Genomic DNA, 24,856 nt, shown 5'->3' with positions numbered 1-24,856 from the left:
TTCATTCATTCATTCAATCGTATTTATTGAGCGCTTACTGTGTGCAGAGCACTGGACTAAGCGCTTGGGAAGTCCAAGTCGGCGACATATAGAGACGGTCCCTACCCAACAGCGGGCTCACAGTCTAGAAGGGGGAGACAGACAACAAAACAAAACATATTAACAAAATAAAATAAATAGAATAAATATGTACAAATAAAATAGAGTAATAAATTTGCACAAACACGAGCCATGAAACATGAGACGATGAGGGGGCCCCCTTCCCACAGCACCTGTATATATTCATTCATTCATTCATTCAATCGTATTTATTGAGCGCTTACTGTGTGCAGAGCACTGTATTAAGCGCTTGGGAAGTACAATTTGGCAACATAAAGAGACGGTCACTACCCAACAGCGGGCTCACAGTCTAGAAGGGGGAGAAATATATGTTTGTACAGATTTATTACTCTATTTGTTTTACTTTACATATTTATTCTATTTATTTTGTTAATATGTTTTATTTTGACATTTATTACTCTATTTTACTTTACATATTTATTCTATTTATTTTATTTTGTTAATACGTTTTGTTTCGTTGTCCGTCTCCCCCTTCTAGACTGTGAGCCCGCCGTCGGGTAGGGACCGTCTCTCTATGTTGCCGACTTGGACTTCCCAAGCGCTTAGTCCAGTGCTCTGCACACAGTCAGCGCCCAGTAAATACGACTGAATGAATGCATGAATTAAACGCCCAATTCATTCATTCAGTCGCCTTTATTGAGCGCCGACTGCGTGCAGAGCACTGGACTAAGCGCTTGGGAAGTACATGTTCAGTAAATGCGGTTGAAGGAATGAAAGTCCCGGAGATTGGCGAGGCTGGAGGCAGGGAGGTCCGGTGGTGGGGAGGCTGGGCCGCCCTGGATGTCATTCGTGGCCATCGTGGGGGTCTCAATCAATCAATCAATCAATCAATCAATCAATTGTATTTATTGAGAACTTACTATGTGTCTCCTGCACGTGGGGCCTCCAACCCCCAGGCCGGGCTTCGCCCCGCCATCATCTCGCCCCGCAGCCTCCGGGACGACATGGGTGACCTGGTGGCCGTGTGGGAAGTGGCCCTGAGCGACGGCGTCCACAAGATTGAATTCGAACACGGGACCACGTCCGGGAAGCGCGTCGTCTACGTCGACGGGAAGGTGAGAGGAGGTGGGCGGGCCTGTAGAGAAGCAGCGTGGCTCGGTGGAAAGAGCCCGGGCTTTGGAGTCAGAGGTCGTGGGTTCAAATCCCGGCTCTGCCACTCGTCAGCTGGGTGACTTTGGGCAAGTCACTTCACTTCTCTGGGCCTCAGTTCCCTCCTCTGTAAAATGGGGATGAAGACGGTGAGCCCCACGTGGGACAACCTGCTCACCTTGTAAATTCCCCAGTGCTTAGAACAGTGCTTTGCACATAGTAAGCGCTTAATAAATGCCATCATTATTATTATTATCCCGGCTCTGCCAATTATCAGCTGTGTGACTTTGGGCAAGTCACTTCACTTCTCTGGGCCTCAGTTCCCTCCTCTGTAAAATGGGGATGAAGACGGTGAGCCCCACGTGGGACAACCTGCTCACCTTGTAAATTCCCCAGTGCTGAGAACAGTGCTTTGCACATAGTAAGCACTTAATAAATGCCACCATCATCATTATTATTATTATTATTATCCCGGCTCTGCCAATTATCAGTTGTGTGACCTTGGGCAAGTCACTTCACTTCTCTGGGCCTCAGTTCCCTCCTCTGTAAAATGGGGATGAAGACGGTGAGCCCCACGTGGGACAACCTGCTCACCTTGTAAATTCCCCAGTGCTTAGAACAGTGCTTGGCACATAGTAAGCGCTTAATAAATGCCATCATTATTATTATTATCCCGGCTCTGCCAATTATCAGTTGTGTGACCTTGGGCAAGTCACTTCACTTCTCTGGGCCTCAGTTACCTCCTCTGTAAAATGGGGGTGAAGACGGTGAGCCCCACGTGGGACAACCTGCTCACCTTGTAAATTCCCCAGGGCTTAGAACAGTGCTTTGCACATGGTAAGTGCTTAATAAATGCCATCATTATTATTATTATCCCGGCTCTGCCAATTATCAGTTGTGTGACCTTGGGCAAGTCACTTCACTTCTCCGGGCCTCAGTTACCTCCTCTGGAAAATGGGGATGAAGACGGTGAGCCCCACGTGGGACAACCTGCTCACCTTGTATCCCCCCAGCACTTAGAACAGTGCTTTGCACATAGTAAGCGCTTAACAAATTATTATTATTGTATGGCCACTGGCTCGTGGCCTAGAGAAGCAGCGTGGCTTGGTGGAAAGAGCCCAGGCTTGGTAGTCAAATGGTGTGGGTTCAAATCCTGACTCCGCCTCTTGTCTGCTGTGTATGTTTGGTTTTGTTGTCTGTCTCCCCCTTCTAGACTGTGAGCCCACTGTTGGGTAGGGACTGTCTCTATATGTTGCCAACTTGTACTTCCCAAGCGCTTAGTACAGTGTTTTGCACACAGTAAGCGCTCAATAAATACGATTGATTGATTGATTCTCAGGGCCTCAGTTTCCTCATTTGGAAAACGGGGATTGAGGCCCTGAGCCCCACATGGGACAACCTGCTTATCTTCCATCTACAGCCCGTTGCTGCTAGAGGAGGCTCAGCGGAAAGAGCCTGGGCTTTGGAGTCAGAGGTCATGGGTTCGAATCCCGGCTCTGCCACTTATCAGCTGGGTGACTTTGGGCAAGTCACTTCACTTCTCTGGGCCTCAGTGACCTTATCTGGAGAATGGGGACTGAGACTGTGAGCCCCACGTGGGACAACCTCATTACCCTGAATCAACCCCAGTGCATAGAACGGTGCTGCTTGGCACATAGAAAGCGCCTAACAAATAACATCAATCAATCAATCAATCATATTTATTGAGCGCTTACTGTGTGCAGAGCACTGTACTAAGCGCTTGGGAAGTACAAATTGGCAACACATAGAGACAGTCCCTACCCAACAGTGGGCTCACAGTCTAGAAGGGGGAGACAGAGAACAAAACCAAACATACTAACAAAATAAAAGAAATAGAATAGATATGTACAAGTAAAATGAATAAATAAATAGAGTAATAAATCTGTACAAACATATACATATATACAGGTGCTGTGGGGAAGGGAAGGAGGTAAGATAATAACAACTGACTGTGTGCAAAGCACTGTACTAAGCGCTTGGGAGAGGATAATATAACATCAGACCCATTCCCTGGCCACAGCAAGCTCCCTGTCTAGAGGGGGAAACAGACATTAATAGCAGCGTGGCTCAGTGGAAAGAGCCCGGGCTTTGGAGTCAGAGGTCATGGGTTCAAATCCCGGCTCCGCCAACTGTCAGCTGGGTGACTTTGGGCAAGTCACTTCACTTCCGTGGGCCTCAGTGACCTCATCTGTAAAATGGGGATGAGGACTGTGAGCCCCCCCATGGGACAGCCTGATCACCTTGTAACCTCCCCAGCGCTTAGAACAGTGCTTGGCACATAGTAAGTGCTTAATAAATGCCATCATTATTATTATTATTTTAGATGAATGAATAAATAAATAAAGAGAAGCAGCGTGGCTCAGTGGAAAGAGCCCGGGCTTGGGAGTCAGAGGTCGTGGGTTCTAATCCCGGCTCTGCCACTTGTCTGCTGTGTGACCTCGGGCGAGTCACTTCACTTCTCTGGGCCCCAGTTCCCTCGTCTGGAAAATGGGAATTAAGACGGGGAGCCCCACGTGGGGCAACCTGATCACCTTGTATTTACTCATTCATTCATTCATTCAGTGGTATTTATTGAGCGCTTACTGTGCGCAGAGCACTGGACTGAGCGCTTGGGACGTACAAGTCGGCAACATCTAGAGACGGTCCCTACCCAACAGTGGGCTCACAGTCTAGAAGGAGGAGACAGACAACAAAACAAAACATGTGGACAATACTCCAGCGTTTAGAACAGTGCTTGGCACATAGTAAGCGCTTAACAAATACAATAATAATTATTATTATCATTCACTGAGCGAATCAGGGAACGGCCAGGCCCTGTGGCTTTAGACTGTGAGCTTGTTATGGGCAGGAAACGTGTCTGCTTATTATATTGGGAAGCAGCATGGCACGATGGAAAGAACACGGGCCTGGGTTCTAATCCCGCCTCCGCCACTTTCCATTCAGTCGTATTTATTTACTGAGCGCTTACCGTGTGCAGAGCACTGTACTAAGCGCTTGGGAAGTCCCAAGTCGGCAACAGCTAGAGCCGGCCCCTACCCGACAGCGGGCTCACAGTCTAAGAGGGGGAGACAGAGAACAAAACCAAACATATTAACAGAATAAAATAAATAGAATCAATCAATCAATCAATCGTATTTATTGAGCACTTACTATGTGCAGAGCACTGTACTAAGCGCTTGGGAAGTACAAATTGGCAACACACAGAGACAGTCCCTACCCAACAGTGGGCTCATAGTCTAAAAGGGGGAGACAGAGAACAGAACCAAACATACCAACAAAATAAAATAAATAGGATAGAAATGTATAAGTAAAATAAATAAATAAATAAATAAATATGTACACATATGTACACTGGTCTGCTGTGTGACCTTGGCCAAGTCACTTCACCTCTCTGGGCCTCAGTTCCCTTCTCTGTCAAATGGGGATGGAGACTGGGAGCCCCACGGGAGACGGGGGACTGTGTCCAACCCGATTTGCTTGTCTCCACCCCGGCACTTAGTACAGTGCCTGGCACATAGTAAGCGCTTAGCAAATCAGTCAGTCAATCAATCGTATTTATTGGGCGCTTACTGTGTGCAGAGCACTGTACTAAGCGCTTGGGAAGTACAAGTTGGCAGCATATAGAGACAGTCCCTACCCAACAGTGGGACAAATACCATCATTATTATTATTCTGTTTTTTGTTTTTTTGGGTTTTTTTGGCATTTGTTAAGCGCTTCCTATGTGCAAAGCACTGTTCTAAGCGCCGGGGAGGATACAGGGTGATCAGGTTGTCCCACGTGGGGCTCACAGTCTTAATCCCCATTTTACAGATGAGGCAACTGAGGCCCAGAGAAGTGAAGTGACTTGCCCAAGATCACACAGCAGACATGTGGCGGAGTCGGGATACGAACCCATGACCTCTGACTCCAAAGCCCGTGATCTTTCCACTGAGCCACGCTGCTTCTCTCTTCTGTTGGGCTCTCATTCATTCAATCGTATTTAGTGAGCGCTTACGGCGTGCAGAGCACTGTACTAAGCGCTTAGCACTCTCCCAAGTGCTTAGTCCAGTGCTCTGCACACTGTAAGCGCTCAGTAAATACGATCGAATGAATGAATGAATGACTCTGCTTTCCCAAAGGGGAAATCTCTGCCCGCTCCAAGGGGACAACTTGAGTCCTCCCGCCGCCCTCCCCAAATGCCCCCCAGAGACCCCCAAGACCCCTCAGAGCTTCTCCAAGCCCCCCAGAGTCCGTAAGAGAAGCAGCGTGGCTCAGTGGAAAAGAGCCCGGGCTTTGGAGTCAGAGGTCATGGGTTCAAATCCCGGCTCCGCCGCTTGTCAGCTGTGCGACTTGGGGCAAGTCACTTCACTTCTCTGGGCCTCAGTTCCCTCATCTGGAAAATGGGGATGAAGACTGTGAGCCCCATGTGGGACAACCTCATGACCGTGTATCCCCCAGCGCTTAGAACAGTGCTTTGCACATAGTAAGCGCTTAATAAATGCCATTAAAAAAAAAAAAAGACTCCTCAGGAGTCAGGACCCCTCGCAATCAGCGGGGCTCAGTGGAAAGAGCCCGGGCTTTGGAGTCAGAGGTCATGGGTTTGAATCCCGGCTCTGCCACATGTCTGCTGTGTGACCTTGGGCAAGTCACTTAGCTTCTCTGTGCCTCAGTTATTCATTCATTCAATCGTGTTTATTGAGCGCTTACTGTGTGCAGAGCACTGGACTAAGCACTTGGGAAGTCCAAGTCGGCAACATATAGAGACGGTCCCTACCCAACATTCATTCATTAATTCAGTCGTATTTATTGAGCGCTTACTGTGTGCACAGCACTGTACTAAGCGCTTGGGAATTCCAAGTCGGCAACATATAGAGACAGTCCCTACCCAACATTCATTCATTCATTCATTCAATCGTATTTATTGAGCGCTCACTGTGTGCAGAACGCTGTACTAAGCGCTTGGGAAGTCCAAGTTGGCAACATCTAGAGACGGTCCCTACCCGACGGCGGGCTCACAGTCTAGAAGGGGGAGAAAGAGAACCAAACCAAACATATTAACAAAGTAAAATAAATAGAATAAATATGTGCAAATAAAATAAATAATAAATATGTACAAATAAAATAGATCAAATGGGGGTGAAGATTGTGAGCCCCATGTGGGACAACCCGCTTACCTTGTATCCTCCCCAGCGCTTAGAACAGTGCTTTGCACATAGTAAGCGCTTAACAAATGCCATCATTATTATTATTATTATTATTATTATTATTATTATTAATCCTCAGAGCTCTTCAGAGCCCCCCCCCCAGGCCCCTCAGATCCCCCCACAAGACCCCTATGACTGCTCGTAGCTGTTCAGAGCACCTCCTCACCCCTCTAAGGACCCCTCATAGTCCCCCAAGCCCCCCGGGACCCCTCCTCAGAGTTCATCAGAACAACCCCCCACCCCCAGACTCATTCATTCATTCAGTCGTATTTATTGAGCGCTTACTGTGTGCAGAGCACTGTACTAAGCGCTTGGGAAGTCCAAGTCGGCAACATATGGAGACGGTCCCTACCCAACAACAGGCTCACAGTCTAGAAGGGGGGAGACGGACTTCTCAGAGACGCTCAGGCACCCCCCCCACCCAACAAGGCCCCATGATGATGATGATGATGGCATTTGTTAAGCGCTTACTATCAATCAATCAATCAATCGTATTTATTGAGCGCTTACTGTGTGCAGAGCACTGGACTAAGCGCTTGGGAAGTCCAAGTTGGCAACATCTAGAGACGGTCCCGACCCAACAGTGGGCTCACGGTCTAAAAGGGGGAGACAGAGAACAAAACCAAACATACTATTTTCTAAGCGCTGGGGGGGATACGAGGTGATCCTGTTGTCCCACGTGGGGCTCACAGTCTTCATCCCCATGTTACAGATGAGGGAACTGAGGCCCAGAGAAGCTAAGTGACTTGCCCAAGGCCACACAGCTGACGATTGGTGGAGCCGGGATTCGAACCCGTGACCTCTGACTCCCAAGGCCGGGCTCTTTCCACTGAGCCACGCTGCTTCTCCTCAGAGCTGTTCAGAGCACTCCCTAACACCGCTCAGGACCCCTCATAGTCCCCCAGCGCCCCGGGACCCCTTCAGAGCAACCCCCCAGGCTCCTCAGAGACCCTCAGACACCCCCCCACAAGGCCCCATGATGATGATGATGATGATGACGATGGCATCTGTTAAGCGCTTATTATGCGCCAAGCACTGTTCTAAGCGCTAGGGAGGATACAAGGTGATCAAATCTTCTAGACTGTGAGCCCACTGTCGGGTAGGGACCGTCTCTATATGTTGCCAACTTGGACTTCCCAAGCGCTTAGTCCAGTGCTCTGCACACAGTAAGTGCTCAATAAATACGATGGATTGATTGATTGATTGATTCCAGGCACTGTACTAAGCGCCGGGGGTGGATACGAGCAAATTCAGTCGGACGCAGTCCCCAAGGCCACAGTGGGGCCAGGCCCTCGGGGGGCACCGACTAGGGGAAGCCCGCTGACCCGGCCTGCTCAGTCCGGATGGACGCGACTGTTTGGGGAAAGGAGCGGATGCTCCAATCAATCAATCGATCAATCAATCAATCGTATTTATTGAGCGCTTACTGTGTGCAGAGCCCTGGACTAAGCGCTTGGGAAGTCCAAGTTGGCAACATCTAGAGCCGGTCCCTACCCAAGTGGGCTCACAGTCTAGAAGGGGGAGACGGAGAACAAAACCAAACATATTAACAAAATAAAATAAACAGAACAAATATGTACAAGTAAAATAAATAAATACAGTAATAAATATTCATTCATTCAATCGTATTTATTGGGCGCTTACTGTGTGCAGAGCACTGGACTAAGCGCTTGGGAAGTCCAAGTTGGCAACATCTAGAGATGGTCCCTACCCAACGGTGGGCTCACAGTCTAGAAGGGGGAGACGGAGAACGAAACCAAACATATTAACAAAATAAAATAAACAGAATAAATATGTACAAGTAAAATAAATAAATAAATACAGTAATAAATATTCATTCATTCAATCGTATTTATTGAGCGCTTACTGTGTGCAGAGCACTGGACTAAGCGCTTGGGAAGTCCAAGTTGGCAACATCTAGAAACGGTCCCTACCCAACAGTGGGCTCACAGTCTAGAAGGGGGAGATGGAGAACAAAACCAAACATATTAACAAAATAAAATAAACAGAATAAATATGTACAAGTAAAATAAATAAATAAATACAGTAATAAATATTCATTCAATTGTATTTATTGGGCGCTTACTGTGTGCAGAGCACCGGACTAAGTGCTTAGGAAGTCCAAATTGGCAACATCTAGAGCCGGTCCCTACCCAACAGTGGGCTCACAGTCTAGAAGGGGGAGACAGAGAACGAAACCAAACATATTAACAAAATAAAATAAATAGAATAGATATGTACAAGTAAGATAAATAAATAAGTAGAGTAATAAATCCGTACAAACGTATATCCATATATACAGGTGCTGTGGGGAAGGGAAGGAGGTAAGGCGGGGGGGGAGGGATGGAGAAGGGGAGGAGGGGGCTCAATCTGGGAAGGCCTCCCAGAAGATGAGGGAACCGAGGCCCAGAGACTTCAAGTGACTCACCCATAGTCACCCAGCTGACTATTGGCAGAGCCGGGATTTGAACCCGTGACCTCTGACTCCAAAGCCCGGGCTCTTTCCACTGAGCCACGGTGCTCTTCATAGTCCCCCAGCCCTCCAGAACCCCCCTCAGAGCAACAAGAACAATGATGGCATTTATTAAGCGCTTACTACGTGCCAAGCACTGTTCTAAGCGCTGGGGAGGTTACAAGGTGATCAGGTTGTCCCCCGGGGGGCTCACAGTCTTCATCCTCGTTTTCTAGATGAGGTCAACTGAGGCCCAGAGAAGCTAAGGGACCTGCCCAAGGTCACACAGCTGACAATTGGCGGAGCCGGGATTTGAACCCGTGACCTCTGACTCCCAAGGCCGGGCTCTTTCCACTGAGCCACGCTGCTTCTCCTCAGAGCTGTTCAGAGCACCCCCTAACACCACTCAGGACCCCTCATAGTCCCCCAGCCCCCCGGAACCCCCCTCAGAGCCACAGTAACAATGATGGCATTTATTAAGCGCTTACTAGGTGCCAAGCACTGTTCTAAGCGCTGGGGAGGTTACAAGGTGATCAGGTTGTCCCACGGGGGGCTCACAGTCTTCATCCTCATTTTCCAGATGAGGTCAACTGAGGCCCAGAGAAGTTAAGTGACTTGCCCAAAGTCACACAGCTGGCTATCGGCAGAGCCGGGATTTGAACCCATGACCTCTGACTCCAAATAATAATAATAATAATAATGGCATTTATTAAGTGCTTACTATGTGCAAAGCACTGTTCTAAGCGCCGGGGAGGTTACAAGGTGATCAGGTTGTCCCACGGGGGGCTCACAGTCTTAATCCCCATTTTACAAGATGAGGTAACTGAGGCCCAGAGAAGTGAAGTGACTTGCCCAAAGTCACACAGCTGGCTATCGGCAGAGCTGGGATTTGAACCCATGACCTCTGACTCCAAATAATAATAATAATAATGGCATTTATTAAGCACTTACTGTGTTCAAAGCACTGTTCTAAGCGCTGGGGAGGTTACAAGGTGATCAGGTTGCCCCACGGGGGGCTCACAGTCTTAATCCCCATTTTACAGATGAGGTAACTGAGGCCCAGAGAAGTGAAGTGACTTTCCCAAAGTCACACAGCTGGCTATCGGCAGAGCCGGGATTTGAACCCACGACCTCTGACTCCAAAGCCTGGGCTCTTTCCACTGAGCCCCGTGTGGCCAACATGGACTTCCCAAGCGCTCAGCCCAGTGCTCTGCACACAGTAAGCGCTCAATAACTACGATTGATGGCTTGATTTAGAGAAGCAGTGCAGCTCAGCGGAAAGAGCCCGGGCTTTGGAGTCCGAGGTCATGGGTTCGAATGCCGACTCCACCAACTGCCAGCTGGGTGACTCTGGGCAAGCCACTTCGCTTCTCTGGGCCTCAGTGACCTCATCTGTCAAAGGGGGATGAAGACGGGGAGCCCCCCGGGGGACAACCTGATCACCTTGTAACCTCCCCAGCGCTTAGAACAGTGCTTGGCACATAGTAAGCGCTTAATAAATGCCGTCGTTATTGATTTGGCATAACTCCAAAGCCCGGGCAAGCCACTTGGCTGCTCTGGGCCTCAGTGACCTCATCTGTCAAAGGGGGATGAAGACGGGGAGCCCCCCGGGGGACAACCTGATCACCTTGTAACCTCCCCAGCGCTTAGAACAGTGCTTGGCGCATAGTAAGCGCTTAATAAATGCCGTCGTTATTGATTTGGCATAACTCCAAAGCCCGGGCAAGCCACTTGGCTGCTCTGGGCCTCAGTGACCTCATCTGTCAAAGGGGGATGAAGACGGGGAGCCCCCCGGGGGACAACCTGATCACCTTGTAACCTCCCCAGCGCTTAGAACAGTGCTTGGCACATAGTAAGCGCTTAATAAATGCCATCGTTATTGATTTGGCATAACTCCAAAGCCCGGGCTCTTTCCACTGAGCCACGCTGCCTCTCTAGTATTAATAGGGGCAACCTGATCACCTTGTATCCCCCCCAGCGCTTACAACAGTGCTTTGCACATATTAAGCGCTTAGTAAATGCAATAAAAAATAAATAAAAAAAATAGGGCACCCTCTAAGACGGTTCAGGAGCCCCCCAGGAGTCCCCGCTCGCCCCGAATCCGGGGCCCCGCGCCCACCCGTGTGTCGTCAGGAGGCGATCCGGCGGGACTGGCTGTTCAAGCTGGTGGGCAAGGAGACCTTCCGAGTGGGCGCGGCCCAGGCGAAGGCGTCCATCAGCATCGACGCCGTCGGCGGCTTCGCCTACGAGTACACGCTGGAGATCGACGGCAAGACCCTCAAGCAGCACCGGGAGAACCGCTCCCGGACGACGCACACCTGGCTGCTCCACCTGGACGGCCTGGACCGGAGGGTGGTGCTCGGTGAGCCCGCCGGGGACGGGAATCGGGCCCGCTCGGCCCCCGGGACGGGGCTTCCCATCCCCTAATCATCATCATAATAACAACAATAGCATTTATTGAGCACTCGCTAGGAGCCTCGACCGGAGGGTGGTGCTCGGTGAGCCGGCCGGGGACGGGAATCGGGCCCGCTCGGCCCCGAGGACGGGGCTTCCTATCCCCTAATCATCATCATAATAACAACAATGGCATTTATTGAGCACTCGCTAGGAGCCTCGACCGGAGGGTGGTGCTCGGTGAGCCCGCCGGGGACGGGAATCGGGCCCGCTCGGCCCCGGGGACGGGGCTTCCCATCCCCTAATCATCATCATAATAACAACAATGGCATTTATTGAGCACTCGCTAGGAGCCTCGACCGGAGGGTGGTGCTCGGTGAGCCCGCCGGGGACGGGAATCGGGCCCGCTCGGCCCCCAGGACGGGGCTTCCCATCCCCTGATTGTCATTATAATCACAACAACGGCATTTATTGAGCACTCACTAGGAGCCTCGACCGGAGGGTGGTGCTCGGTGAGCCCGCCGGGGACGGGAATCGGGCCCGCTCGGCCCCGGGGACGGGGCTTCCCATCCCCTAATCATCATCATAATAACAACAATAGCATTTATTGAGCACTCGCTAGGAGCCTCGACCGGAGGGTGGTGCTCGGTGAGCCCGCCGGGGACGGGAATCGGGCCCGCTCGGCCCCGAGGACGGGGCTTCCCATCCCCTAATCATCATCATAATAACAACAATGGCATTTATTGAGCACTCGCTAGGAGCCTCGACCGGAGGGTGGTGCTCGGTGAGCCCGCCGGGGACGGGAATCGGGCCCGCTCGGCCCCGGGGACGGGGCTTCCCATCCCCTAATCATCGTCATAATAACAACAATAGCATTTATTGAGCACTCGCTAGGAGCCTCGACCGGAGGGTGGTGCTCGGTGAGCCCGCCGGGGACGGGAATCGGGCCCGCTCGGCCCCGGGGACGGGGCTTCCCATCCCCTAATCATCATAATAATAACAAGAATAGCATTTATTGAGCACTCGCTAGGAGCAAATTCATTCATTCAATCGAATTGGTTGAGCGCTTACCGTGTGCACACTCGCTAGGATCATATTCATTCATTCAGTCGAATTTGTTGAGCGCTTACCGTGTGCAGAGCACTGGACTAAGCGCTTGGGAAGTCCAAGTTGGCAACAGACGGTCCCTAATCAATCAATCAATCTCGGCCCCGCGGAGGCGGCGGGGCTCGGAGGACAGGGCTTCCCATCCCCTAATCAAAATAATAATAACAACAACGGCATTTATTGAGCACTCACTAGGAGCAAATTCATTCATTCAGTCGAATTGGTTGAGCGCTTACTGTGCACAGAGCACTGGACTAAGCCCTTGGGAAGTCCAATTGGCAACATAGACGGTCCCTAATCAGTCAATCAATCATATTTATTGAGCGCTTACCGTGCGCAGAGCACTGGACTAAGCCCTTGGGAAGTCCAAGTTGGCAACATAGACGGTCCCTAATCAATCAATCAATCGTATTTATTGAGCGCTTACCGTGCGCAGAGCACTGGACCAAGCCCTTGGGAAGTCCAAGTTGGCAACATAGAGAGACGGTCCCTAATCAATCAATCAATCTCGGCCCCGCGGAGGCGGCGGGGCTCGGAGGACGGGGCTTCCCATCCCCTAATCATCATAATAATAACAACAATAGCATTTATTGAGCACTCACTAGGAGCAAATTCATTCATTCAGTCGTATTGGTTGAGCGCTCACCGTGTGCAGAGCACTGGACTAAGCGCTTGGGAAGTCCAAGTTGGCAACATAGACGGTCCCTAATCAATCAATCAATCATATTTATTCAGCGCTTACCGTGTGCAGTGCACTGGACTAAGCGCTTGGGGAGTCCAAGTTGGCAACATAGACGGTCCCTAATCAATCAATCAATCATATTGATTGAGCGCTTACCGTGCGCAGAGCACTGGACTAAGCCCTTGGGAAGTCCAAGTTGGCAACATAGATGGTCCCTAATCAATCAATCACATTTATTGAGCGCTTACCGTGCGCAGAGCACTGGACTAAGCCCCTGGGAAGTCCAAGTCGGCAACATAGAGAGATGGACCCTAATCAATCAATCAATCAATCGTATTTATTGAGCGCTTACTGTGCGCAGAGCACTGGACTAAGCCCTTGGGAAGTCCAAGTTGGCAACATAGAGAGACGGTCCCTAATCAATCAATCAATTTCCACCCCGCGGTGGCTGCGGAGCTCGGAGGACGGGGCTTCCCATCCCCTAATCATAATAATAATAACAACAACGGCATTTATTGAGCACTCGCTAGGAGCAAATTCATTCATTCAGTCGAATTGGTTGAGAGCTTACCGTGTGCGCACTCGCTAGGATCATATTCATTCATTCAGTCGAATTTGTTGAGCGCTTACCGTGTGCAGAGCACTGGACTAAGCGCTTGGGAAGTCCGAGTTGGCAACATAGACGGTCCCTAAAGAATCAATCAATCTCGGCCCCGCGGAGGCGGCGGGGCTCGGAGGACGGGGCTTCCCATCCCCTAATCATCATAATAATAACAACAATAGCATTTATTGAGCACTCACTAGGAGCAAATTCATTCATTCAGTCGAATTGGTTGAGCGCTTACCGTGTGCGCACTTGCTAGGATCATATTCATTCATTCAGTCAAATTTGTTGAGCGCTTACCGTGTGTAGAGCACTGGACTAAGCCCTTGGGAAGTCCAAGTTGGCAACATAGACGGTCCCTAATCAATCAATCAATTTCCGCCCCGCGGAGGCGGCAGGGCTCGGAGGACGGGGCTTCCCATCCCCTAATCATCATAATAATAACAACAATAGCATTTATTGAGCACTCACTAGGAGCAAATTCATTCATTCAGTCGAATTGGTTGAGCGCTTACCGTGTGCGCACTTGCTAGGATCATATTCATTCATTCAGTCAAATTTGTTGAGCGCTTACCGTGTGTAGAGCACTGGACTAAGCCCTTGGGAAGTCCAAGTTGGCAACATAGACGGTCCCTAATCAATCAATCAATCTCGGCCCCGCGGAGGCTGCGGGGCTCGGAGGACGGGGCTTCCCATCCCCTAATCATCATAATAATAACAACAACGGCATTTATTGAGCACTCGCTATGAGCAAATTCATTCATTCAGTCAAATTTGTTGAGCATTGCCATGTGCAGAGCACTGGACTAAGCCCTTGGGAAGTCCAAGTTGGCAACATAGACGGTCCCTAATCAATCAATCAATCGTATTTATTGAGCGCTTACCGTGCGCAGAGCACTGGACTAAGCCCTTGGGAAGTCCAAGTTGGCAACATAGACGGTCCCTAATCAATTAATCAATCGTATTTATTGAGCACTTACCGTGCGCAGAGCACTGGACTAAGCCCTTGGGGAGTCCAAGTTGGCAACATGGACGGTCCCTAATCAATCAATCAATCGTATTTATTGAGCGCTTACCGTGTGCAGAGCACTGGACTAAGCACTTGGGAAGTCCAAGTTGGCAACATAGAGAGACGGTCCCTAATCAATCAATCGTATTTATTGAGCGCTTACCGTGCGCAGGGCACTGGACTAAGCCCTTGGGAAGTCCAAGTTGGCAACATAGAGAGACGGTCCCTAATCAATCAGTTGTATTTATTGAGCGCTTACCGTGCACAGAGCACTGGACTAAGCCCTTGGGAAATCCAAGTTGGCAACATAGAGAGACGGTCCCTACTCAATAATAATAATAATAATAATAATGGCATTTATTAAGCGCTTACTATGTGCAAAGCACTGTCCAAGTTGGCAACATCTAGAGACAGTCCCTACCCAACAGTGGGCTCACAGTCTAAAAGGGGGAGACGGAGAACAAAACCAAGAACACTAACAAAATAAAATAAATAGAATAGATATGTACAAGTAAAATAAATAAATAGAGTAATAAATATGTGCAAACATCTATCCATATATACAGGTGCTGTGGGGAAGGGAAGGAGGTAAGATGGGGGGGATGGAGAGGGGGACGAGGGGGAGAGCAGGCTCACAGTCTAGTGCAAAGCACCGTTCTAAGCGCTGGGAAGGTTACAAAATAATCAGGTTGTCCCACGGGGGACTCACAGTCTTCATCCCCATTTTCCAGATGAGGGAACTGAGGCCCAGAGAAGTGAAGTGACTTGCTCAAAGTCACACAGCTGACAGTTGGCGGAGCCAGGGTTTGAACCCGTGACCTCTGACTCCAAAGCCCGGGCTCTTTCCACTGAGCCACGCTGCTTCTCATCCTTCTCGGGGATGCAGCGGGGCTCAGTGGAAAGAGCCCGGGCTTTGGGGCCAGAGGTTGTGGGTTCAAATCCCAGCTCCCCACTTGTCAGCTGGGTGACTCTGGGCAAGTCACTTCTCTGGGCCTCAGTTCCCTCATCTGTAAAATGGGGGTGAAGACTGGGAGCCCCCCGTGGGACAACCTGATCACCTTGTAACCTCCCCAGCGCTTACAACGGTGCTTTGCACATAGTAAGCACTTAATAAATGCCATTATTATTACTCTCTGGGCCTCAGTTACCTCATCTGTGGAATGGGGATTAAGACTGTGAGCCCCCCGTGATCACTTTGTAACCTCCCCAGCGCTTAGAACGGTGCGTTGCACATAGTAAACGCTTAATAAATGCCATGATTATTACTTTCTGGGCCTCAGTTACCTCATCTGTGTAATGGGGATTAAGACTGTGAGCCCCCCGTGATCACTTTGTAACCTCCCCAGCGCTTAGAACAGTGCTTTGTACATAGTAAGTGCTTAATAAATGCCATTATTATTACTCTCTGGGCCTCAGTTACCTCATCTGTGTAATGGGGATTAAGACTGTGAGCCCCCCGTGACCACTTTGTAACCTCCCCAACGCTTAGAACAGTGCTTTGCACATAGTAAGCGCTTAATAAATGCCATTGTTATTACTCTCTGGGCCTCAGTTACCTCATCTGTGGAATGGGGATTAAGACTGTGAGCCCCCTTTGATCACTTTGTAACCTCCCCAGCGCTTAAAACAACAGTGCTTTGCACACAGTAAGCGCTTCATAAATGCCATTATTATTACTCTCTGGGCCTCAGTTACTTCATCTGTGGAATGGGGATTAAGACTGTGAGCCCCCCGTGATCACTTTGTAACCTCCCCAGCGCTTAAAACAGCAGTGCTTTGCACATAGTAAGCGCTTAATAAATGCCATTATTATTACTCTCTGGGCCTCAGTTACCTCATCTGTGGAATGGGGATTAAGACTGTGAGCCCCCTGTGATGACTTTGTAACCTCCCCAGCGCTTAGAACAGTGCTTTGCACATAGTAAGCGCTTCATAAATGCCATTATTATTACTCTCTGGGCCTCAGTTACCTCATCTGTGAAATGGGGATTAAGACTGTGAGCCCCCCGTGATCACTTTGTAACCTGCCCAGCGCTTTGCACATAGTAAGCGCTTAATAAATCCCATTATCATTACTCTCTGGGACTCAGTTACCTCATCTGTGGAATGGGGATTAAGACTGTGAGCCCCCTGTGACCACTTTGTAACCTCCCCAGTGCTTAGTACAGTGCTTTGCACATAGTAAGCGTTTAATAAATGCCATTATCATTACTCTCTGGGCCTCAGTTACCTCATCTGTGGAATGGGGATTAAGACTGTGAGCCCCCCGTGATCACTTTGTAACCTCCCCAGCGCTTAGAGCAGTGCTTTGCACATAGTAAGCGCTTCATAAATGCCATTATTATTACTCTCTGGGCCTCAGTTACCACATCTGTGGAATGGGGACTAAGACTGTGAACCCCCCCATGATCACTTTGTAACCTCCCCAGCGCTTAGAGCAGTGCTTTGCACATAGTAAGCGCTTAATAAATGCCATTATTATTACTCTCTGGGCCTCAGTTACCTCATCTGTGTAATGGGGATTAAGACTGTGAGCCCCCCGCGATCACTTTGTAACCTCCCCGGCGCTTAGAGCAGTGCTTTGCACATAGTAAGCGCTCAATAAATGCCATCATTATTATTATTATTATTATTATCCCGACTCCTCCCCTTGTCCGCCGTGTGACCTTGGGCAGGTCGCTTCACTTCTCTGGGCCTCAGTGACCTCATCTGTCAAATGGGGATTCATTCAATCGTATTTATCGAGCGCTTACTGTGTGCAGAGCACTGTACTAAGCGCTTGGGAAGTCCAAGACGGCAACCTATAGAGACGGTCCCTACCCGACAACGGGCTCACAGTGTAGAAGCGGGAGGCAAGCGACAAAACTAAGACCGTGAGCCTGATTACCCGGTATCTATCGCAGTGCTGGGCACATAGTAAGCGCTTAACAAATACCATCATTTCATTCATTCATTCAGTCGTATTTATTGAGCGCTTACTGTGTGCAGAGCACTGTACTAAGCGCTTGGGAAGTACAGGTTATTACTATTATTGTTACCTAGAGAGCTGCCCCGGGGTGACTTCCCTTAATAATAAGAGTACTTGATAAGCGCTTACTGTGTGCCCAGCACTCTTCTAAGCGCTGGGGGTGATGATAATAATAATGATAATAATAATAATAATAATAATAATAATAATAATAATAATGGCATTTATTAAGCGCTTACTATGTGCAAAGTACTCTTCTAAGCGCTGGGGAGATTACAAGGTGATCAGGTTGTCTCCCCATCTTCATCCCCAGTTTCCAGATGAGGTCACTGAGGCCCAGAGAAGCGAAGTGACTTGCCCAAAGTCACCCAGCTGACAGTTGGAGGAGCCAGGATTTGAACCCATGACCTCTGACTCCAAAGCCCGGGCTCTTTCCACTGAGCCACGCTGCTTAGTAATGATTGGGTAGGGACTGTGTCTATATGTTGCCAATTTGTACTTCCCAAGCGCTTAGTACAGTGCTCTGCACACGGTAAGCGCTCAATAAATACGATTGATGATGATTGTGGTATGTGGTAAGCGCTTACTACGTGCCCAGCACTGTTCTAAGCGCCGCGGGAGGTGATAATAATAATAATTGTGGTATTTGTTAAGCGCTTAGTATGTGCCCAGCACTGTGCTAAGCGCTTGGGAAGTACAAGTTGGCAGCATAACAAACAGGCATTAGAGAAGCAGCGTGGCTCAGCGGAGTCCGAGGTCGTGGGTTCGAATCCCAGCTCCGCCAGTTGTCAGCTGTGTGACTTTAGGCAAGTCCGCTGGCTGGAGGGCTGCACCGCGGTGATAGACTTAGAGAAGCAGCGTGGCTCAGTGGAAAGAGCCCGGGCTTTGGAGTCGGGGGTCGTGGGTTCGAATCCCGGCCCTGCCAAGTGTTAGCTGTGTGACTTTGGCCAAGTCACTTCAGTCCTCTGGGCCGCCGTTCCCTCATCTGTAAAATGGGGATTAAGACTGTGAGCCTCCCGTGGGACAACCTGATCTCCTTGTAACCTCCCCGGCGCTTAGAAAAGTGCTTTGCACATAGTAAGTGCTTCATAAATGTTAGGAGAAGCAGCGTGGCTCAGTGGAAAGAGCCCGGGCTTTGGAGTCAGAGGTCATGGGTTCAAATCCCGCCTCCACCAACTGTCAGCTGTGTGACTTTGGGCAAGTCACTTCACTTCTCTGGGCCTCAGTTCCCTCATCTGTCAAATGGGGATTAAGAGTGTGAGCCCCCCGGGGGACAACCTGATCACCTTGTAACCTCCCCAGCGCTTAGAACGGTGCTTGGCACATAGTAAGCGCTTAATAAATGCCATCATCATCATCATCATCATCATCAGAGACTCCCCCAAGCTAACAGTCTTCCCAGGCCGGAGGGCTTCCCCGGGGAGGTGGGCTCCCCCAGCTGACGGGCTCCCCGGCCTGGAGGGGTCCCCTGGGAGAGGCGGTCCTTGGGTGGTCTCAGCCGGGAGCCCCCCCCCCCCCCCCCCCAGGGCCGCTGACCCTCTCCATTCCCTTGGCAGAGAAGGACACCATGGACGTGTGGTGTAACGGGCAGAAAATGGAGACGGCGGTGAGTACCTGGGGGGGCTTGGGGGCGGAATAGTCTGCTAACCGGGAGGCCCGAGCCCCATCACGGACTCTCCCGGCTGACCCAGCGCGGACCATCCCACCCCCCTGACTCTCCCTTCTCCATCCCTGACTCTCCCCCAGTGTCCCAGCGTGGACCATCCCACCCCCCCGACTCTCCCCTCTCCATCCCTGACTCTCCCCCGGTGTCCCGGCGCGGACCATCCCACCCCCCTGACTCTCCCCTCTCCATCCCTGACTGTTCCCCAGTGACCCGGCACAGACCGTCCCACCCCCCAGACTCTCCCCTCTCCATCCCTGACTGTTCCCCAGTGACCCGGCACAGACCATCCCACCCCCCAGACTCTCCCCTCTCCATCCCTGACTGTTCCCCAGTGACCCAGCATGGACCGTCCCACCCCCCTGACTCTCCTGTCTGCATCCCTGAGTCTCCCCAGTGACCCAGTACGGACCATCCCACCCCCCAGACTGTCCCCTCTCCATCCCTGACTCTCCCCAGTGACCTGTTACTGTCCATCCAACCCCCCTGACTCTCCCCTCTCCATCCCTGACTCTCCCCAGTGTGGACCATCCCACCCCCCGACTCTCCCCTCTCCTTCCCTGACTCTCCTCCAGTGACCCAGCATGGACCGTCCCACCCCCCTGACTCTCCCTTCTCCATCCCTGACTCCCCCCCGGTGACCCAGCACGGACCATCTCACCCCCATGACTCTCCCCTCTCCATCCCTGACTCTCCCCAGTGACCTGTTACTGTCCATCCCACCCCCCTGACTCTCCCCTCTCCATCCCTGACTCTCCCCAGTGACCCAGCATGGACCATCCCACCCCCCTGACTCTCCCTTCTCCATCCGTGACTCTCCCCCAGTGTCCCAGTGCGGACCATCCCACCCCCCCGACTCTCCCCTCTCCATCCCTGACTCTCCTCAGTGACCCAGCATGGACCATCCCACCCCCCTGACTCTCCCCTCTCCATCCCTGACTCTCCCCAGTGACCTGTTACTGTCCATCCCACCCCCCTGATTCTCCCCTTTCCATCCCTGACTCTCCCCAGTGACCCAGCGTGGACCATCCCACCCCCCTGACTCTCCCCTCTCCATCCCTGACTCTCCCCCAGTGACCCGGCACGGACCGTCCCACCCCCCTGACTGGCCCCTCTCCATAGGAAGCAGCATAGCTCAGTGGAAAGAGCCCAGGCTTTGGAGTCAGAGGTCATGGGTTCGAATCCGGCTCCACTACGTGCCTGCTGTGTGACCTTTGGGCAAGTCACTTCACTTCTCTGAGCCTCAGTTACCTGATCTGTAAAATGGGGATTAAGACTGGGAGCCCCGTGTGGGACAACCTGATCACCTTGTATCCCCCCGAGCGCTTAGAACAGTGCTTTGCACATAGTAAGCGCTTAATAAACACCAAAATGATTATTATTATTATCCCTGAGTCTCCCCGGTGACCCAGCACGGACCATCCCACCCCCCTGACTCTTCCCTTCTCCATCCCTGACTTTCCTCCAGTGATGATGATAATAATAATAATAATGATGGTATTTGTTAAGCGCTTACTATGTGCAAAGCACTGTTCTAAGCACTGGGGAGATTACAAGGTGATCAGGTTGTCCCATGGGGGGCTCACAGTTTTAATCCCCATTTTACAGGTGAGGTAACTGAGGCACAGAGAAGTTAAGTGACTTGCCCAAAGTCGCACAGCTGACAGTTGGCGGAGATGGGATTTGAACCCATGACCTCTGACACCAAAGCCCGGGCTCTTTCCACTGAGCCACGCTGCTTCTCAGTGATGACCATCCAACACCTCTGACTCTCCCCTGTCCATCCCTGACTCTCCTCCAGTGACCCAGCACAGACCATCTCACATCCGACTCTCCCTTGTCCATTCCGGAGTCTTCCCAGTGACCCAACACGGACCATCCCACCCCCCTGACTCTCCCCTCTCCATCCCTGCCTCTCCCCCAGTGACCCAGCACAGACCATCCCACCCCCCTGACTCTTCCCTTCTCCATCCCTGACTCTCCTCCAGTGATGACCATCCAACACCTCTGACTCTCCCATGTCCATCTCTGACTCTCCCCTAGTGACCCAGCATGGACCATCCCACCCCCCTGACTCTCCCCTCTCCATCCCTGCCTCTCCCCCAGTGACCCAGCACGGACCATCCCACCCCCCGACTCTTCCCTTCTCCATCCCTGACTCTCTTCCAGTGATGACCATCCAACACCTCTGACTCTCCCCTGTCCATCTCCGACTCTCCCCTGGTGACCCAGCATGGACCATCCCACCCCCCTGCCTCTCCCCTCTCCATCCCTGCCTCTCCCCCAGTGACCCAGCATGGACCATCCCACACCCCCGACTCTCCCTTCTCCATTCCCGAGTCTCCCCAGCAACCCAACACGGACCATCCCACCCCCCTGACTCTCCCCTCTCCATCCCTGCCTCTCCCCCAGTGACCCAGCATTGACCATCCCACCCCCCTGCCTCTCCCCAGTGACCCAGCATGGACCATCCCACCCCCCTGACTCTCCCTTCTCCATCCCTGACTCTCCCCCGGTGACCCAGCACTATCCAATTACACCCCGGACTTTCCCTTCTCCATTCCCGAGTCTCCCTAATGACCCAACACGGGGCATCCAACACCCCTGACTCTCCCCTGTCCATCCCTGACTCTCCCCCGGTGACCCAGCACCGTCCATCCCACCCCCCTGACTGTCCCCTGTCCATCCCTGACTCTCCCCCGGTGCCCCGGCACCGACCATCCCACCCCCCGGACTCTCCCCTCACCACCCCCGACTCTCCTCCCCGGCCTGTAGTCACACATCCAGTAGCCTCCCCCCCCCCGGGGGTCCCGGCCGGCCGCGGCCGCCTCCAACCGGCCCCGCGGTCCCCAGGGCGAGTTCGTGGACGACGGGACGGAGACCCACTTCAGCCTGGGCGGCCATGACTGCTACATCAAGGCGGTGAGCAGCGGGAAGCGCAGAGAGGGCATCGTCCACACGCTCGTCGTCGGCGAGCGCCAGATCCCCGAGGCCCTCGAGTGACCCCGAGACCCCCGGCCCAAGGACGGAGGCCCCGCCGACCCCGCGGTGACCGCGTGGCCCACCCTGGGGTGGCCCGGGGCGCACCCTGGGGTGACGCCACGGTGCCCCCCACCCCGGGAAGCCCACCCCGTCCGCGGGGGTCGGCCCGCAAAGAGTAGTCGTCACCCCAGCTGGCCCCGTGACCCCAATAAAGCCGGGTTGGCCAGGCCTCTGGGAGCTTCTTCTCTTAACAGTGGCATTTATGAAGCGCTTACTACGTGCCAAGCACTGCTGCAAGCGCTGGGGGAGATCCGAGCTCATCGGGTTGCCCTGTCCGAATCCCCGTTGGACAGATGAGGTGACTGAGGCCCTGTGACCCCAATAAAGCCGGCTTGGCCAGGCCTCTTGGAGCTTCTTAATAGTGGCATTTATTAAGCGCTTACTACGTGCCAAGCACTGCTGCAAGCGCTGGGGGAGATCCGAGCTCATCGGGTTGTCCCGTCCGAATCCCCGTTGGACAGGTGAGGTGACTGAGGCCCTGTGACCCCAATAAAGCCGGCTTGGCCAGGCCTCTGGGAGCTTCTTGTCTTAAAAGTGGCATTTATTAAGCACTTACTACGTGCCAAGCACTGCCGCAAGCTGTGGGGGAGATCCGAGCTCATCAGGTTGCCCCGTCGGACAGATGAGGTAACTGAGGCCCAGACAAGTGAAGCGACTCGCCCGCGGTCACACAGCAGACGAGTGGCAGAGCCAGATTAGAACCCGTGACCTTTCAAGACTGCGAACCCGCTTTTTAGACTGTGAACCCACTGTTGGGTAGGGACTGCCTCTATACGTTGCCAGCTTGGACTTCCCAAGCGCTTAGTACAGTGCTCTGCACGCAGTAAGCGCTCAATAAATACGATTAAACGAATGGATGCAGCCGGTCCGTTCCCAGCAGCGGGCAGAGGGGTGGCTCTCAGGGGGGCCAGGGGGCTTGAGAGGGTCTTGGGGGGCCCTGAGGGCCTTGGGGGGCTCCGGTTTGGGGGGCTCTGGAGCTTTTTGGGGGACCCCGAGGGCCTCCGGAGGCTCTGAGGGCTTCAGGGGGCCCTGGAGGTTCTCGGCCGACACTGAAGGGCCCTGGGGGTGGGGGTCTTTGGGGAGGTTTGGGGGTCCACACGTGGGTCGATAATAATCATAATAATAATGATGGTATTTGTCAAGCGCTTAGTATGTGCCAAGCACTGTTCCGACCGCCGGGGAGGACACAAGGCGATCGGGTTGTCCCATGGGAGGCTCCCGGTTTTCATCCCCATTTTCCAGATGAGGTCACTGAGGCTCAGAGAAGTGAAGCTGTGAGCCCACTGTTGGGCAGGGACCGTCTCTATATGTTGCCAATTTGTACTTCCCGAGCGCTTAGTACGGCGCTCTGCACATAGTAAGCGCTCAATAAATCCGATTGATGAGGATGATGAAGTGACTTGCCCAGTCACGTAGCCGACAGGCAGGGGAGCCGGGATTGGAACCCAGGACCTCCGACTCCCAAGCCCGGGCTCTTTCCACGGAGCCACGCTGCCACGGGGAGAGGCGAGACGGAGGCAGAGCGTGGGACTGTGGGGGGATCTTGTCTCCCCCAGGAGGCCTTCCCGGATTGATCCCTCCTGTCATCAATCGTATTTATTGAGCGCTTACTGTGTGCAGAGCACTGTACTAAGCGCTTGGGAAGTACAAGTTGGCAACATATAGAGACGGTCCCTACCCAACAGTGGGCTCACAGTCTAAAAGACTAAAAGACTAAAACCACCTGTCCCACCTGTATATATGTATATATACCTGTATATATGTATATATGTTTGTACATATTTATTACTCTATTTATTTATTTATTTATTTTGCTTGTACATATCTATCCTATTAATTTTATTTTGTTAGTATGTTTGGTTTTGTTCTCTGTCTCCCCCTTTTAGACTGGGAGCCCAGTGTTGGGTAGGGACTGTCGCTATATGTTGCCAATTTGTACTTCCCAAGCGCTTAGTACAGTGCTCTGCACATAGTAAGCGCTCAATAAATACGATTGATGATGGTTCCCCCTCGCTTCATCGAGCACTAGCCCTCTCCCGACCCCCCGGAGCGCACGGGCATCCTCTCCCAAGCGCTCAGCACAGTGCTCCGTAAACAATAGCCCGGAAGCCCGTTGAGGGCAGGAGTCGTTTCTCTTTTTGGTTTTTTTGATGGCATTTGTTAAGCGCTTACTTTGTGCGAAGCACTGTTCAGAGCGCTGGGGGCGATACCAGGTGATCGGGTTGTCCCACGGGGGGCTCACGGTCTTCGTCCCCATTTTCCAGATGAGGGAACTGAGGCCCAGAGAAGTTGTCACTTGACCAAAGTCACACAGCTGACAAGTGGCGGAGCCGGGATTAGAACCCAGGACCTCTGACTCCCAAGCCTGGGCTCTTTTCACTAAGCCACGCTGCTTCTCACTGTACTAACGCTAGGGTGGGTATAATAATAACAATAATAATGATGGCATTTATTAAGCGCTTACTACGGGTAAAGCACTGTTCTAAGCGCTGGGGTTGATAGAAGATGACCAGGTTGTCCC

At 51.9% G+C, this 24,856-nt stretch overlaps 1 protein-coding gene across 2 annotated transcripts in view; it reads left to right on the top strand.

The window, feature by feature from the left end:
- FAIM (Fas apoptotic inhibitory molecule) overlaps nucleotides 1-22,960 on the top strand; it is a 39,811-nt gene extending 16,851 nt beyond the window's left edge. Inside the window, exons 2-5 of one of the 2 annotated variants that reach the window (XM_038746102.1) lie at nucleotides 1,052-1,175; nucleotides 11,000-11,228; nucleotides 19,187-19,236; nucleotides 22,147-22,960. In XM_038746102.1, coding sequence (XP_038602030.1) covers nucleotides 1,065-1,175; nucleotides 11,000-11,228; nucleotides 19,187-19,236; nucleotides 22,147-22,296 — 540 coding nt within the window. In that variant the 5' untranslated portion in view covers nucleotides 1,052-1,064 and the 3' untranslated portion in view covers nucleotides 22,297-22,960. Of the gene's footprint in view, nucleotides 1-1,016; nucleotides 1,176-10,999; nucleotides 11,229-19,186; nucleotides 19,237-22,146 lie in introns of both variants that reach the window. The other variant, XM_038746100.1, reaches the window with a different exon arrangement.
- Nucleotides 22,961-24,856: the final 1,896 nt, after the last annotated feature.

The sequence above is a fragment of the Tachyglossus aculeatus genome, chromosome 1 (genome assembly GCF_015852505.1).
Source record: "Tachyglossus aculeatus isolate mTacAcu1 chromosome 1, mTacAcu1.pri, whole genome shotgun sequence".
Taxonomy (NCBI): Eukaryota; Metazoa; Chordata; class Mammalia; order Monotremata; family Tachyglossidae; genus Tachyglossus; species Tachyglossus aculeatus.
The sequence above is the reverse complement of the archived record's forward strand: the minus strand, read 5'-3'. Positions and strand labels throughout refer to the sequence as shown.